The 16,741-nt window shown below is 48.4% G+C and overlaps 1 protein-coding gene across 1 annotated transcript in view; it reads right to left on the bottom strand.

Moving 5' to 3' along the window:
* The window catches only part of LOC138296044 (interaptin-like), a 445,611-nt gene that overhangs the window by 313,818 nt on the left and 115,052 nt on the right, over nucleotides 1-16,741 (bottom strand). Inside the window, exon 4 of the mRNA XM_069234803.1 lies at nucleotides 13,988-14,102. Within this exon, the coding sequence (XP_069090904.1) occupies nucleotides 13,988-14,102 (115 nt within the window). The remainder of the gene's footprint in view (nucleotides 1-13,987; nucleotides 14,103-16,741) is intronic.

Below are 16,741 nucleotides of genomic sequence, written 5' to 3'. Positions count from 1 at the left end.
TGCTTCCAGGGGTTTGGGAAGGTGGCGGCGTCGAAAGAGCTGTTGATTATGTCGCGAAGCTTGGGGGCGATGGTTGGGCAGGCTTTGTTGTAAATGCGATGGGGGCAGGGGTCTGAGGGGGAGCCTGAGTGGATAGAATTCATCATTTGTGCAGTTTCTTCGTCGTTGGTAGGGGCCCAGGTGAGTAGTAGGTTGGGGGGGTGGAGGGTCTTTGCTGGTCGAGTCAGAGGTGTGTGTGGTGGGTGCATGTGGTTTGAAACTGTTGTGTATGTCTAAGATTTTGCAGTAGAAATGGTTGGAGAAGGAGTCGCAGAGGAGTTGTGTGTGCGTGGGGTCTATGTTGCTGGTTTTGGGTTTGGAGAGCTCTTTGATGATGGTAAAGAGTTCCTTGCTGTTGTGAGAGTTACTGTCTATGCGTTCCTTGTAGTATGCTCTTTTGGTGGTGCGTATGAGTTGGTGGTGTTTGCGAGTGGAGGTTTTGAGGGTGGAGAAGTTGGTGGTTGAGGGTTCCTGTAGCCAAGCTTTCTCTGCTTTGCGGCATTCATGCTTGGAGGCTTGGAGTTCAGTGGTGAACCAGGGGGCGTTCTTGATGTTGCAGGTGATGATGTTTCTTCTGAGAGGGCAAGTGAGTCTGCGCAGGTTGTGATCCATTGTGTGAGGTTATGAGCAGCAATGTTGGGGTCATTGGTGTGGGGGGGTTCTGCGCAAGTTGGAAGTTCAGGTATTCTGTGGGGATCTTGTCCCACATGCGGAAGGGTGTGGTGTGTTGGTGGTGGTGTGTGGGAGGTTTGGAGAAGAAGTGGACGCAGTGGTGGTCAGTCCAGTGTAGTTCGGTGGTATGAGTATAGGGTATGTGGTTGCTCGAGGTGAATACTGCATCTAGTGTGTGTCCTGCTGAGTGGGTGGGTGCTGTGACCAGTTGTTTGAGTCTGAGGTTCGTATGGTTATCTAGAAGGGATGAGGAGTTGTGGTCATGCGGGTTCTCCAGGTGAAAGTTAAGGTCACTGAAGAGGATGTAGTCTGTGGAGGTGAGGGCGTGAGGGCTGATGGTATCAGCGATGGCGTCACAGAAGGGGGGGGCGATGTCCTGGTGGTCTGTAGATGAGTGTTCCTCTGAGGGTGGTGTTGTTGTTTTTGTGAATTAGGAAATGCATGTGTTCTGCGCTGTCTAGGGTGTCATGTGTGTTGGTGGTGACCTTAATGGTGTCTTTGTGTATAATGGCGATGCCACCTCCTGGTTTGTTTAAGCGGTCTCTGTGGTGGAGTTTGTATCCATGAGGGGGGGCTGTGGCTATGTCTGGCTCAGATGAGTGGTTCATCCAGGTTTCCGTGAGGAAGACGATGTCTGGTGAGTGTGATGTGATAAGGTCCCAGTGTTCGATGGCATGCTTGTGTAAGGAGCGGGTGTTTAGGAGTATGTAGTTAAGGTAGTTGTGGGGGCTGTTGTTGTTGTGGTGCGCGATGGTGTTGGTGTGAGGGGTTTTGGTGTTGCTGTGGGTTGTGGTGGTGTTGTTGTGGAGTGTGTTCGGGTTGTGGGGCTTGTTGGGGTAGGGTCTGTTGGGGTGGGCGGGGGCTGTGTGGGAGTCTTCTGCGTTGCAGTTGTATTGTTTGTTGTGGGGAGCGTTGGGGTTGGTGTGGGGCTTGTGGGTGTTTCTGGTGTTAGTGGGTGAGCAGGAGAACCGGCAGGCATTCAATACTTCCTTATTAAATACAATTTGGTTTAAAATTCATAATACTTCTAGTTCTGCCAGTACCATACAGATGCTATTTTTCTTTCATAACAGATTATTGTTTACCCCATGTTCTTTATTTAAAATGAATGTTTCCAAAGTTGGTAAATGTTGGTTTTGTAATGCTGACAATAGTGATTTTTATTTTTTTACTTTCCATATAGAGGTTTTACCTTCCGCATAGCGGTGAGTATGTTTGGGGTTGGCTTGGGTGCAGGCGGGGAGTAGTCCTGGGTTGAGGGAGTGAAGTGTGGTTGTAGAGTAGTATTGTCTGGGGGGGTCTGGCACTGGGTGCGGTCCAGGCTTGGACGGGCGCAGACGGGCTTGCCTCTGGCATGCCAGGGCACAGCCGCCATTAAGAGGGTGGGGTGGGAGGGTGTAGCAGCTGGGAGGAGGGAGGGAGGGCCAATGGGATTGCGCGGGGCGGGCCGCAGAGGAGGCTGCGGCAGGGGAACAGTGACCGTCCGGAGCCGGTAGCAGGAAAAAACGGGCGGAGAGAACCGGGTGAAAGCGTGAGCTAAACAGGGGGCAGGGGGGCAGAGAACGCGCTGAACTACACGGCAAAACAAACGGCAGTCTAAATCACAGAAACAGATTATGGCAAACACAGAGGATTACTCAGGGAAGTGAAAACACGGCAGAAAAACTAACAGCAGTATAAATCACAGAAACAGATTATGGCAAACACAGAAGTATTACTCACGCGAGGGCAGCAGGAAAAGCCTACCACTAAGCACCAGGGATGAGGCGCAGGCGGGTGCCTGCGGGTGGAGGAGGGCCTCGAACTGCTGTCCAGACGGCAGTCTCACAGTATCAGGGGCACGAGGGCAGGCTGGTGGAGCCAAGTGAAACTCCTGGCCAGAACACGGTCAGGGAGTTTACGGGTATACGGTCCAAGAAGTAATAATCATGCATTCCCATGTTGTGAGCCCTCCATATGTTGGTCAGAGACCAATGGGATAGCCAACCTGCAAGCGCTTGAGCTTGAGTAGCCGAGTTAGTACTTGGCAACAGGGGGTGAAACCGAAGAAGAAGGTTAACCACTAGGACTGCATTGAAGTCCCCACCTATGAACCAGGGAAGATGTGACCACTCTGTCAGCACTGTGGATAACCATTGCAGGAAAACATTTTGCTCCATGTTGGGGGCATATGCACTACCCATGACCACCATTATTTTATCCGACCTGCCCTGGGCAAAGACATAACAGCCCAGGTTGTCAGTTTTAGTAGCTTGTGCCTCAAACGGGACACCCGCCTACAACCAGACTGCCATCCCATGGGCAAATCCCAAATAGATTGTGTCGAATAGCTGACCTGTCCATTTAGTGCACAATTTAACCATCTCAGGGGCAGAGAAGTGGGTCTCCTGCAAGTATAATATAGAGGCTTTCCAGGGGTGAAATTGTGCTATGACCCTCTGTCTCATGTAGGAGGAACTAAACCCTCTGACGATCCACGTCAGTATCTTATATTGTGGTACAACAGTCACCACGGAAGTACCTCATTTACGATTCTTATTGCGAATGCACTCCCCATATAGCGGAGAACATGAAAAGCACAAGGACATAGCTGGTGACCAATAGAACGTTTCCCCAGTACTGGGTCCAACAAGAACCATTTGTTCAATCAAATTAGTATAAACAAACTAAACAGAAAAAAACAATAACACATTCAGCAACCGCTAAAGGAGGGGACCAAATGTAAAACCAAAAAAAAAACAAGTAAGACTCCTTGACTCCAGGATCAAAGAGCCTTCAATGACCCATCCTGCATGTCCAGGTAACCCAACTGTTGGAAAATGGGTTATTGGTAAGGGCAGGTAGGTACCTACACTTAGCAATAGGCCACTAACCTCCACTAAGGTCCAGTTAGGTCTCAGTAAATTAACCCCAGCTCAACCCTTGGTAGCTTGGCAACGAGCGTCAAGGCTTAACTTAGGAGACAGAGTGTAAAGCATTCAAATATCACAAAACAGTAATTAAGTAAAACACAGGAAACAGTTTAAAACTCCAAAACCAATTTATAAAAATAGAATATATTTTTATCTTTAAAATGACACCAAAACGAATAAAATCGGATAAGGGGAACCGGAGATATGAATTTTTAAAGAATAATTTTTTTTTTAGCGCCTAGAAACAAAAAGCGCCAATCGGGTCATCTGGTTGCACCTCGACCGGGGCAAAGTCAAAGTTTCAGGCCGACCGCGATGGAGCCCTGCTCGGCTACAGGCCGTGGGAGGCCTCGGTTAAAATGTTACCTTCACACTTAGTCTTTTTTTCGAAGATTTTCTTCAGCGGGACGAACCTGCCTGTCCAATCCGACCTCCTAGAGCCCTTCTCCGGATACGCGATGCTGGAATCTTCGGTGGAGATTTTTACCTTCGGACTTAGTCGTTTTTTCGAGGTGAAAATCCTTCGACCGGGGTAAACCTGGATCTTGATCCGACGTCCATGGAGCCCTTCTCGGATACGATGGCTGGGAGGTCCCGGTCAACTTTTTACCTTCGGACTTAGGGGGTCATTTTGACCTTGGCGGACGGCGGAGGCCGTCCGCCAAGGTACCGCCGCTGAATGACCGCACCGCGGTCAAAAGACCGCAGCGGCCATTCAGACATTTCCTCTGGCCCGGCGGGCGCTCTCCAAAAGAGCGCCCGCCGGCCCAGAGGAAATGCCCCTGCAACGAGGACGCCGGCTCAGAATTGAGCCGGCGTAGTTGCAGGGGTGCGACGGGTGCAGTTGCACCCGTCGCGTATTTCAGTGTCTGCTTAGCAGACACTGAAATACTTTGCGGGGCCCTCTTACGGGGGCCCCTGCAGTGCCCATGCCATGGGCATGGGCACTGCAGGGGCCCCCAGGGGCCCCGCGGCACCCCCTACCGCCATCCTGTTCCTGGCGGGAGACCCGCCAGGAACAGGATGGCGGTAGGGGGTGTCAGAATCCCCATGGCTGCGGAGCGCGCTCCGCAGCCATGGAGGATTCACAAGGGCAGTGGTAAACCGGCGGGAGACTGCCGGTTTACCCTTTCTGGCCGCGGCTGAACCGCCGCGGTCAGAATGCCCTCGGGAGCACCGCCAGCCTGTTGGCGGTGCTCCCGTGGTCGGTGACCCTGGCGGTCACCGGCCGCCAGGGTCAGAATGACCCCCTTAGTCTCTTTTTCTGAGATTTTTCTTTACCGGGACGAACCAGCAAATCAGGCCGGGTCGCGGTTGAGGCAAGCCGGCTAGAGTTGCCGCGGCGGGTCGGTCCCTCTATGGAGCTTTTTTACAAAAATTCTCCAAACTTCTCCAAACTTCTGGGGCTTCTCCCAGATGTCCTTTTGAGGTTCTTTTGAGGTCCACAGCTCACCCCAAGGGTCCAGAAGTTCTGAGATGGTCCTTGGGGGGTGCGGACTACAACTCCCAGAATGCACCTGGCGCAAACTCCTTTTTGGCCACTGGACAGTGGTCAGCTGGTCGCTTTCTTCAGGAGTTGGTGCAGGGGACTCTGGATAGCAATTTTTCACCTGTAGCAAACAGGGAGTCCCTCCTTGAACCAGTTGAAGCCAGGCAAAGTCCTTCTTGTGGTGAAGCCCAAGTGTGCAGCTGGTGCAGTCCTTCTGAGTGCAGGTTCCAGGTGCAGGCCAGGGGTCCAGCAGGGCAGTCCTTCTTCTTCTGTTGTTCTTCCTTCTTGCCTTTAAAATGACACTGGGCACCTCAGCAGTGCACCTATGGGTGCACTACTTATGCTGTGGTCCCTAAACCTACATGCCCTACCATATACTAGGGACTTATAGGTAGGTTAACTTAGCCAATTATAATTAGTCTAATTTGCATATTAATTTTACACAGAGCACAGGCCCTGGGACTGGTTAGCAGTACCCAGGGCACCATCAGAGTCAGGAAAACACCAGCAAAAAGTGGAAAATGGGGGCAAAAAGTTAGGGGGCCTCTGCAATCAGCCCTGTTTTCTCACACAAGCCCCCCCCCCCCCAGCCCACACGCCCAGGAGACTCAGCCCAACCCTGGGAGAGTCTTCCTGGCTTGTTAGGCGAGGAAGATAGTGAAGAAAACTGGCTGTCCCTTTGCAGGGCCTACTCTGCCTTACATCCTCCTGTCAGGGTCACTCCCTCTGGGTAGTGAACCCACCCCAACAGTGAAAGGACCCATCTCAAACTGAAACTTCCCTCTAGGGGGATCTTCCACCTCTCTCTCTGCCAACTTGGGTAGTGAGGTGCCCGGCTCCCCCACTCCTAACTTTGCTAGGGCAACACCTAGCTTACCCAAAGAGGTCACCCAACACTTGAGCAACCCCACCATGACCAACAGGGTCAGGGGGCCTACTTTGCTATTGGCCCTGGGGTCTGCCTCCCAGGCCAAGTACAGTGCTGCCAGGAAGGCTAGCACCCAGCAGAGGCTACTGACAGCTGTCAGTACCCAGAACCACACCCTAAGCTCTCCACTGACAGGTGGCTGAGCTGCTTTAGGGGCAACTGTGGGGTCCTGGCACCCCTCTTGCTGTCTAGAGTGGGGGGCTACCACCTCCTGTGGCAGACACCCTCCTTCCACTCTCCCTTCTGTCAGTGTAGGGGCAACACCTTGCATCTGGACAGCTGCCTGACTACTCAGGACTTCCTTGGGGTCAGGTGAGGCCTCACCAGTGCCAACTCTGGGCTCTCCCCCTACTGGGGCATAAGGCCTTTGGCTCCCTGGAACTCTCTTTAAGAGTGGCCTACCCTTCCTTTTCTTCTTTCCTTTTCTTGGGGACCCCTGTCTCCTAACTGTAGGGACTGACTCCCCAGGACTTTGGTTTGGGGGGGCGCCCTGGGCGACCGCCCCATCTGGGACCAGACTCACCTCTGGGAGGTCATTGCCCAGGATACAATCTAGGGGGAGGTCAGCACTGACTACCACCCTAAACCAGTCAAGGATACCCTCCCTCTCTAGGGGCACTATGGCTACAGGTTTGGAGGTGACCTCCCCTGTGGCTATCCTGACTTTCCTAGTCTCTCCTGGGACATACATGTCTGGGGTCACTAACCGGTCACTCACTATAGTGTGACTGGCACAGGTGTCTCTCAGGCCAGTGGTAGGGATCCCATTCACCTCAATGGGGTGGAAGTGCCTACTCCCACCCTCAGGGATCACCAGCTTACCATCTGGTCCTGTCTCCCAGCTCAATGCTAGGAGGACCTCATCATCTGAGGAGTCCTCCTCCATGGCTACACTGGACAGCCCAGTGCTAACCACCTTCTTTGAACAGGCTGCATCTCCTCTGAAGTGACCTGTCTGCTGACAGTCAAAGCAAGCCTTACTGTCCAAGAGCTTTTTTAACCCTGGGTCTCCCTGTCTCTGCTTGTCAGAGTGGGAGTGGGATTTACTCTCCTCCTTCTTAGGGTTCTGGGGTACAGAGGGAGTCTCTGTGGTGGGCTTACCACCTCCCTCCTTAGGTTTTTGGGGACCTGACCCCCCCTTCTTGGAGTCTCCCCCCTGGGACTTGACAACCACCCTGGTTCTCAACCACTCATCAGCTGCCTCCCCTAGCTCTCTAGGGTTGGCCAGCTTAGAGTCCACTAGATACTGGCGTAACCTTTCTTGGGTACAATTGGTCAAGATGTGCTCTCTCATGATCAGATTGTATAACCCCTCATAGGTATTTACTTTGTTACCAATAATCCAGCCCTCTAGTGCCTTAAGTGAGGTGTCTACAAAGTCAACCCAAGACTGGGTATTGACCTTCTGGGTGTCCCTGAACTTAATTTGATACTGCTCTGGGGTCAGACCAAACTTCTTGGCTAAGCACCTCTTCATACTAGGGTATGAATCTGCCTCCTCCCCCCTTAAGGTCAGAAGCCTATCCCTCCCTGAGTTGGGGACCAACTCCCACAAAAGGGAACCCCAGTATTGAGGCCTAACCCTTCTCATTTGGAGTGCCCTCTCAAAGGCCTCCAACCACTTGTCTATATCATCCCCCTCTACATAAGCAGGAACCACCCCCTTGGGTAATCAGGGGCAAAAAACCCCACCCAGGGACACCTCAACTTCTCTGTCGCTGCCACCATCTCTTTTCTCTCTCTTTGCCCACTTTTTCTTTTCTAGGGCCAGCTTCTCTGCCTCCAAAGCTATGAATGCTAGCTGGGCCTCCAGCTCTCTTTCTCTGAGGGACAGGTTCTCTCCTCCTGAAGGGACCCCCTTCCCCCAACTAGCTTTGGGACTGCCCCTAGTGACTGTATGTAATGAGGACCGGTCTTCCTCATCCTCACTTAGGCTCAGATGCCCTCCCTCCCGTGAGTGGTGAGAGCTAGAACCCTCCTCTACTTCTCCCTCCTCTGGAGCTTCCTCTGGGTTTACCTCTTGGGCCTCAGCCCATGCTGTCAGGGATTTGATCAGGACATGCTTCCTGAGGTCAGTGGTTGCAGGCAACCCTCTTTCAGTACACAACCCCCTAAGCTGGACTACTGTCATTGTGGGTAGGCTAGCCAGATCAAGCTCCATGGTTCCCTAGTTTTGTGTCGACAAAAACTTTTTGAAAAAATTGGAAACAAGAATTTAGAAAAATCAAAAAAATTCAATAATTGAAATTAATCCAAATTAAAAATTAAAAACAATTTTTGCACTAGGACAATTTAAAGGATTTTTAATTTGTTTTACTTAAAACTGTAACGTGATACTGAACACAAGTACAGGATCCCACCACTGCTCACCAAAAATGTTGGAAAATGGGTTATTGCTACACTTAGCAATAGGCCACTAACCTCCACTAAGGTCTCAGTAAATTAACCCCAGCTCAACCCTTGGTAGCTTGGCAACAAGCGTCAAGGCTTAACTTAGGAGACAGAGTGTAAAGCATTCAAATATCACAAAACAGTAATTAAATAAAACACAGGAAACAGTTTAAAAATCCAAAACCAATTTATAAAAATAGAATATATTTTTATCTTTAAAATGACACCAAAACGAATAAAATCGGATAAGGGGAACCAGAGATATGAATTTTTAAAGAACTATCCCAGGAGGCAACATTCTCTAAAAATCCATCATGGCTGAATCTGATTTTTGGAGGTTACATCTGGCTGAGCCCACCCACTGGTGTGGCTAAAAATCATAAACACACCCCTCTCCTGCCGTCTCCTAATCTAATCAAGGGGGCACCTAGTTGTCTGGGGTTGCAGGATGTGGGGGTGTTGCTGGTTGCTCCAAATGTCCTTCTCTGCCTTTGAAGACCAGTTTGGCAGCCCTCCACCTTCCTGCCTCACCATCTGCTGAGGGGAGATTCTCTCCCACAGGCACATTCCTTTGTGTGAAGCCAGGCCACTTCACACCTCATCAAGGCAGCTTGGTCAAGCTGCTCAAGGCTGGCCAATCAGAGCACAGCAGCAAAAACAATGCAGGGCTGAAATTGGCAACTTTTCAGGTAAAGTTTAAAACTCTTTACCTGAACAAGTTATATTAAATCCCACAACTGGAAGTTGTGGGATTTATTACAACAATTAATTTGATACCAAACTCTTGGTATGCATCATTAAAGGAGACTTTAAAAATTAAAATAAAGTCTCCCCATTCTAGCCTATGAAGGCCATTTACTACAATGAGGGAAAAACAAATTTGGCTGTTTTTACCTCACCAGGTAATAGTTTTTAGCTTATAAAACTATTTTTATAAGGTCCCTGCTTATAGTTACATGGCACCCAGCCCTAGGGGCAGATAGGGCACACCTTAGGGGTGACTTATATGTAAAAATAAGGTAGTTTAAGACTTTGGAACTACTTTTATTTCCAAAGTCGAATTTGCATATAACTTTAATTTAAAAGCAGCCAGCAAGGCAGGCCTGCCTTTAAAATGACACTGGGCACCTCAGCAGTGCACCTATGGGTGCACTACCTATGCTGTGGTCCCTAAACCTACATGCCCTACCATATACTAGGGACTTATAGGTAGGTTAACTTAGCCAATTATAATTAGTCTAATTTGCATATTAATTTTACACAGAGCACAGGCCCTGGGACTGGTTAGCAGTACCCAGGGCACCATCAGAGTCAGGAAAACACCAGCAAAAAGTGGAAAATGGGGGCAAAAAGTTAGGGGCCTCTGCAATCAGTCCTGTTTTCTCACACCAACACATTAACATTTTAAGGCCACAAAGAAATTGTAAAATCACAATCAGACGTACGACACACACATGTGTATCCGCATGGTGTGTTGCTTCAACCACGAGTTACATATTGTGCTAACCAAACGGGGTGAGGGAGGAGAGAACAGCAAAGAAACCACAGCAGTCAGGGAAAGGGTGGAAGGGGGGGGGGGAGAGAGAGAGGAGGCAGGAAGGATTATATGACAGGGGAGGTGAGGGAGAGGAAAGGAAGGAATGGAGAACACACTTTAGCATTACACATACTTTATTCTCAAAATTATGTTGCGACGTAGCCCCGGTGTGGATCAGATCAATGTGTTAGCAGTCTGCGGTGTCACATGAGGAAGAAGTGCCATACTTTCATTGGAGACCGAGTCCGAATTTGCAGTGGCTGATGAATTTGAGGAAGGTCCTCGATGCTGGGAGCCCAGGATGCAATGGTCGTCAGAAATGCCACCCTATCCTCTGAGCCTTCTGAGGTGAGGATGCCGCTTTCAAATTTATCCGGCACACCCATCTGCAGTGGCAAGGCTATCCACATTCCCCCCTCTGGGTGTGTTCCGAAGGAGGTGGATGAAGTGTAGTCAGGTAACGTTGTTCTAGCCAGTCCCATTCAGCATCAGGACTTCCAAAAAAACAACGAGTGGTCATCATGGATGATCTTCAAATGGGGGGAACATTAAGGCATATGTAAGTCCCTTGGTTCGGAGCTGTTGTTTGACTGACTGGAAGGATGCACAGCGGTGCTGTACCTCCAGCATGTAGTTCGGAAAAAAAGAAACTGTGATATTGTCTACAAAGATTGGTGCAGCCTCCCTGGCTCTTTGAAGGAGATGATCCCTATCCCTGTAGTTAAAAATTCATGCCCCTATAGGCCGAGGCAGTGCTCCAAGGGGAGGGCGTCCGGCTGGCACTTTATGGGCCCACTCCACTGCTTGTTGGAGCCATTTCTCAATTAACAATGTCGGGTTGGGGATCTCCCCTCCCTCCAGCATGCCCACTATCCGCACATTATTCCAACGTGCGTGGCTCTCATCATCCTCTGCCCTCTGCTGCAACACATTAAGTTGTTTCTGAAGCACAGCTATGGCCTTGGTATGTGATGTGGGTCCGGGAACCAGCTCTGATATTTTGGTTTCCGCTGAGTGCACCTTGTCGGAAAAGTTGCAGTGATCTTCGCGTAAGATACCAAGGTCTGCTGACAGGGAGTCTATATGGTGTTCAATAGCAGTTCTTGAATCCCGTATTTCTTGTAGAATTAGGTCAAATTTATCAGGTGGGGAAACTAGATTCATAGGCGGGATACATTCCTCCAAAGTTTGCGTCGGGAAGCCCTCCAGATTGGCTTTGCCCTACTGGGACAAAGAGCGAGATGACTTAGTGTGCTCCATAGTAACATCTCAGTGGAAGGTCTTTCCAGCACCAGGCAGCAGCCTATGAAGTATCCAGAGCAGATGTGACTCACAAATTACTGCACTTATGGCCCTGCAAGGGGGGTCAAGCCACCAAGGACCAGTGCAAGTAAGGCCTGTCCCTTTCTACCGGCTGCTTAGTAGGATCACAGGACAACACATTAGTTAGGGCACACAGAGTGACCACACAATCTCAACACTCATTCGTTGTCAGCCCAACAGGCCAGGGTTTACGATAATAAAGTGCTGCAGGCTGGTCAGTCCCACCAGAGGAAGGGCATTTGATGCTGGGTCTGTACACCTCAGGTGAATGCAACCAGTTAAGTGTAGACCGATATGATCAGAAGGGCCCATTCCATGACATGTCCATGGGGTCAATAGTCCCACCACTGGCCAACGGGAACCCAGATTGCCAGGAGGCCACGGCTTGCTTACCTCCCAGAAGTGTGGTAGGATCCATAAAATGGCCAGGGCATCTCATAGTTTTCATGTAGGAGGTAAATGGCAATATAGGTTTACAGTCTGGCAGTGGGGATCTCCTGGCAGTCACATACAATTGCCTCAGTAGTTCCAAACTCCCTCTAGGCCCACATCAGATCTCAACCCAGCTTGAAGGCAAGCACAGCACTCCAATCCTCCCCAATTTATGCCAGAGGAAGTTCGGGGCTAAGAAAAGACTGCGCCTCTCATAGGCATCCTGCTTGTCACAAGACTGAGGCTTCACGGTGCCACTTCAGACTCCTCCATGCTCGTTCTCACTGCATACAGCTGTCGAGCCCTTTGGGTCTCGTCATACCAAGTGGGAGAGCAGCACACACCATTTCTTATCTCAGGGTGGCTTCTCTGAGGCCAGCCCCGCGGATCAATAATAATGGATGAAGAAGCCGACAACAGCCACACAACGGAGCTGCCAGTGGCCCGTTCACACGAGAGCTCCCAAACTCCAACTCAGCGATCGTGTCCTGCAGGGTTTTTGGAGCGGGCAGAAAGGCAGGTGTTGTGCAGCAGCTGTAATGCCAGGCCTTGCATCCCACATAGCAGCCAAGTCTGGGTTTGCTGGGGCTGCTAAGAAGCAGCTGGGCCAGCCAAGCGGCACCTCAACAGTGCCTGCTAGGATCCAGGTACTCCGTGCTGAGATATGCGGTGCCAAACAGACAGGATAAGTTGCAGATCTTGAAGGATTCCCGGGCTCTAGACATGAGCACTAGTAAAGCACGGCTGCTATGTGTGGTGATTGACCACGCCCCCCACAAGACCAAAGGTTAGTAAACAGAATCAACTACTGAAGTTTGATTAGATCAACATGAGAAAAAACAAGATGAGAATAATATAAGAAAATAGGAAACAGGCAACTAGAAAAAACAGTAGAAAAAAGATGCGGAAAAAGAGAACAACATAATGGGAGTCAATAAACAACTCCATAAGAGTAAGAGAGAAAAGTGTGGTAAGAAGTTGAAAGAACTGTATCCATCTGAGTAATGCTTAAGTGAAGAAACAAATTAGGAATGAGGAGTAGAGAGCCACCATAAAAGATGACCAACCAGAACTCCCATACCCTGAAAAACATAATCAAGGGTATAGACAGATATCTATAAGAGAAAGATAGAGAAGTATAAACAGCACTCAGTAGGACATAATAATTATGGGAATATGCTTACCCCAACAAGAAGGGAATGAAGAAGAGGGGAATTTGAGGAAAGTTAAGAGCATTAAATGAGTGAACAATAACAAACACTGTGTGACACATCCACAAACGTCATGAGGAAAAAACAACAAATTGTTCTGCTCTCCAGCCCGGGCCAGTAAATAAATGACACTAGGCAACGTATATTTTGTCTTTCATGAAAGAAAGTAGGTCTGAGGGTTCAGGAGCGCAAACACCAGATGGACAACATGTGGGCCCCCAAGCCCAACTACGTTTTCTTTCTTTTCTTTTCTTCTCTTTTCCTTTTTGTGCCCTTCTCTCTCGTTTTAGAGGCCAGCTCTGATGATGAAAAATGGGTTCCAGTACCCAAAAAATGAGGACCGGTGCCCACCACATGGCACAAATCAAACACTAAACTCATGTTGAATCTTCCTCCTCATCATCCATGACCTCATCAGGAGCATCTTATGAATCCAGCTGCTATTTGACATATGTGACCACAAACCTATGTCTTTACCAATGAGCCTCTAAAAGGGGTGATGTTGTTAGTGATTGTCAAGAGCTGTCCATCTTTGAGTGAAAAATGTATGATTTAAATGATAATGCCTTAAATTTCAGCTTTATTCAAATATTTAGCTGGGGCCACTACAGCTAAAATGTTTGACTCCTTGATAGTTCATGGACATTCACATTCAGTCTGTTTGTATCTTGAATAGAGAGTAAATTCCCAGCAAAGATTGTTACAGATGGCTGGGTGGTTAGTAGATTGTCATGTTGTGAAAAGATTGTTTATGCTATACAGTACGATAAGTTTGTTATATTTTAACTAGCCTTATCACTGAAATTTGATGGAGTAAACAAGAAAACTGTGCTAGTTGGGAAGCCTGAAAAATAAACCCACAGTTGGAAGAACAAGAGTTTAATGTGTGTGATTAGACCTTTTAAAACCCTTTTTGTGATAGTATGGTGTCCCTCTCCAAGGGAGAAATTATCAGAAAATGGAGTTCTATTGATACTTAAGGATGATAACAAAGAAAAGTATTCGTAATTGGCAGGAGAATCTCATTGGGGTGAACTTAAAAAAAACAATTACCCTCAGTTTCATGGATCTGATCCCTAATCCGATCCCTTGTAGTTTGTAACATATTTAATTTGGCTTCTATCCGTTTCCTTTCCAGCTGGAGTCCGTCACCCTGAGACTGTAACTCCTGTATGAAAAGGAGAAAACTATTTTAATAAACATTATAAACAGTTCATAATAAAAAGAGGATATTTTAATATCTTACATGAGAAAAGGCTACATTTCTATTCTGATGCCTCTGAGCCTTGATAAAAGAATACATAGGTGCAAATCTTCCAGTCTATTTTCAAACCACTGACAAAAGTAAGTCCAAAAAACCTGCCACCTGGCGAACAAAGCATTCTCCTGCACACCAAGTTATAGACAGATTAGAGAAAAGAATACTTGCCATCCACCTAGTCAAAAATGGCTCTCAGCATATGCTTTACCCTGAAGAGGGTAGCCCTGCTAGCTCTCAGTAGAAACGGGCAGACCGCAGTGGGATGTAGATATTCCAGCTACATCGGACCCTCAAGAGCCGTTGTTGTCTTTCAGTCTCACCCACAGTAACAACTCTCCTAGAGATCTGCCCTTGTCATCTTCTGAAATGGCTTACGTCCAGGTGTTGACCTGACTGTTGCCCAAGGCTATTGAGAGCCACACAAGGAAACAATTTGAGTCGCTAGCTGTAAAACAGATTAAGCAAATCACCTTGCCAGCCTCCACTGACCATCTGTGAGGTTTAGCAATGTAACCTTGACAAAAGCATGGTGTGTTGGGCTCCAAGAGCTAACTACCACCCATTTTGTAATATGGGCCTTCCTCTTCTAAGCGCTCACTATTGCTTCATTGTCAATCAAACACTGGTTCTTAAAATGTATAATTCGTTGTCAATTTAGTAGCATTAGTAATGTTTGCTGGAACCAAGAATATCCAACCACATGCATTTTTGTTGGAAAAAAACAACTTTCAAGTTACTGTATAGATGTACTGTGTTATAACCGCTTCCAGTGGTTCACCGGACAAGCAGGGACTACTGGGCTCAACCATGTGGGTTGTGGCTTTTTACTCTGTCCAAGGGCCCCACCTACTATGGTGCCTAAGTAACTGGGCCAAGTCCTACCCCTTTTTAACACATGACTTTTAGAGGTAGCGTGGGTCAAGTAGCCCAAAGGTGCACAAGGAGGAGATCAGTGTAAGGCATACACAGGAGCATGACTTACAGCAATAAAATTATTTTCCAGTCAAATATTTGCATGTATGAAAAAAAAGAGTATTTTAATGTACATACACAAAGCAAAGGAATAACACACAAATAATACCCACAGTCTCATATGGTCGACACACTAGCATCATCATGGGTGGAATCCCTGTTTTGATATTTCCTTTGTAAAGGGGTTGGTTATTTCCCATTTGATTTTTTTCATAAATCTGTTTATTCAAGTTTTACAACATTACAACATATGCATGAATCATCAGAATTTTGAGCTCAGTGGGTTATGCGGCCACAGCATTATTAACCACTGTTCAGTGTCAGTATTACATAACATTGCATTTGGTATAAGTTACGTTACACCATGCGAGTCATTCCTGTGTTTAGTCTCAGCCCCATATCGTCTGCAGGCTGAGACCATCTGTATTTGTCTCTTTAGAACAGTGGTTCCCAACCTTTTCACTTCTGTGGACCCCCATTTTATCAATACTGGAGCCCGGGGACCCCCATTGAATCATTATAGGAACCGGGGGACCCCCACTGAGTCAATACTGATAGCTGGGACCTAATATTATTACATTTTTTAAGCTGCCGCGGTCCCCATGACGAGGCTTCGCGGACCCCCAGGGGTCCCCCGCCCACAGGTTGGGAACCACTGCTTTAGAATATTCAACTCGAATTTTCTTAGTATGTCACGCTAGTCCATCGCGAGGCGATGAGCTCAACGTCAAGGAGGTAAGTATGTCATTTAGTAATATTCACTTATGCAATGCTTTTACAAACTGAGATTCATGAGTTTAAGTGTCATTGTTGAGTAGACAGATGTTGTTAACACTATGTGAACTAACTGTGTAAACTGCAAACAACTGCTGGTTGCGAATAACTACCTTATTATTTACGCATATTTGCTTTCATCCATTTACTCATCTAAGCTCCTAGCGCGGTGCAACACTCCCCCAGTGGCACTCAGGAGAACTAGTCCAAGCCTCCCTCGTCAGGATTCCCGCCCATGTCCCGCAATCTTATCATCATTTCTTCCCAGCTAATAGACTGCGGGAACTGGCGTAGACCCAGCGCTTCCTCCCTTTTCAGCACCGCCTCCTCTGCTCCCGCCCATACCTCAAGAGAGCGTCTCCAAGCCTGCACGGGTGGAGGGTCTGGTGATTTCCACCTACGAGTCACCAGCCGCCTTGCCACGATGAGTCCTAGGTCCGTGAAGCGTACCTCCGCTCGATGACGCTTGCTTCTAGGGAATAGTCCCAGTATGTTTGCCTCCCAGGTAAAGGGGATCCGACAGACCGTGTAGTTCGATAAATTATCAACTACCTCTCGCCAGTAGGGGCCTAATCTAGGACAAGACCATACCATATGTAGCAAGTCTGCACCAATCTCCTGACATCTAGGTCAGGCCGCGTCCCGACGGGCAAAGTATTTATTCACCTGGGCTGGTGTGAGATAGGCCCTGTGGACCAGGTAGTATTGTATGAGGCGAAATCTAGAGTTGCGGGGTATGTTAAGGTGCCCCGAGAGAGCCATCCCCCACTGTGCTTCTGCAATTGGGACGCCTGCATCTG

The sequence above is a fragment of the Pleurodeles waltl genome, chromosome 5 (genome assembly GCF_031143425.1).
Source record: "Pleurodeles waltl isolate 20211129_DDA chromosome 5, aPleWal1.hap1.20221129, whole genome shotgun sequence".
NCBI lineage: Eukaryota > Metazoa > Chordata > Amphibia > Caudata > Salamandridae > Pleurodeles > Pleurodeles waltl.
Note: the sequence above shows the minus strand (reverse complement) of the source record. Positions and strands in the feature narration are given on the sequence as shown.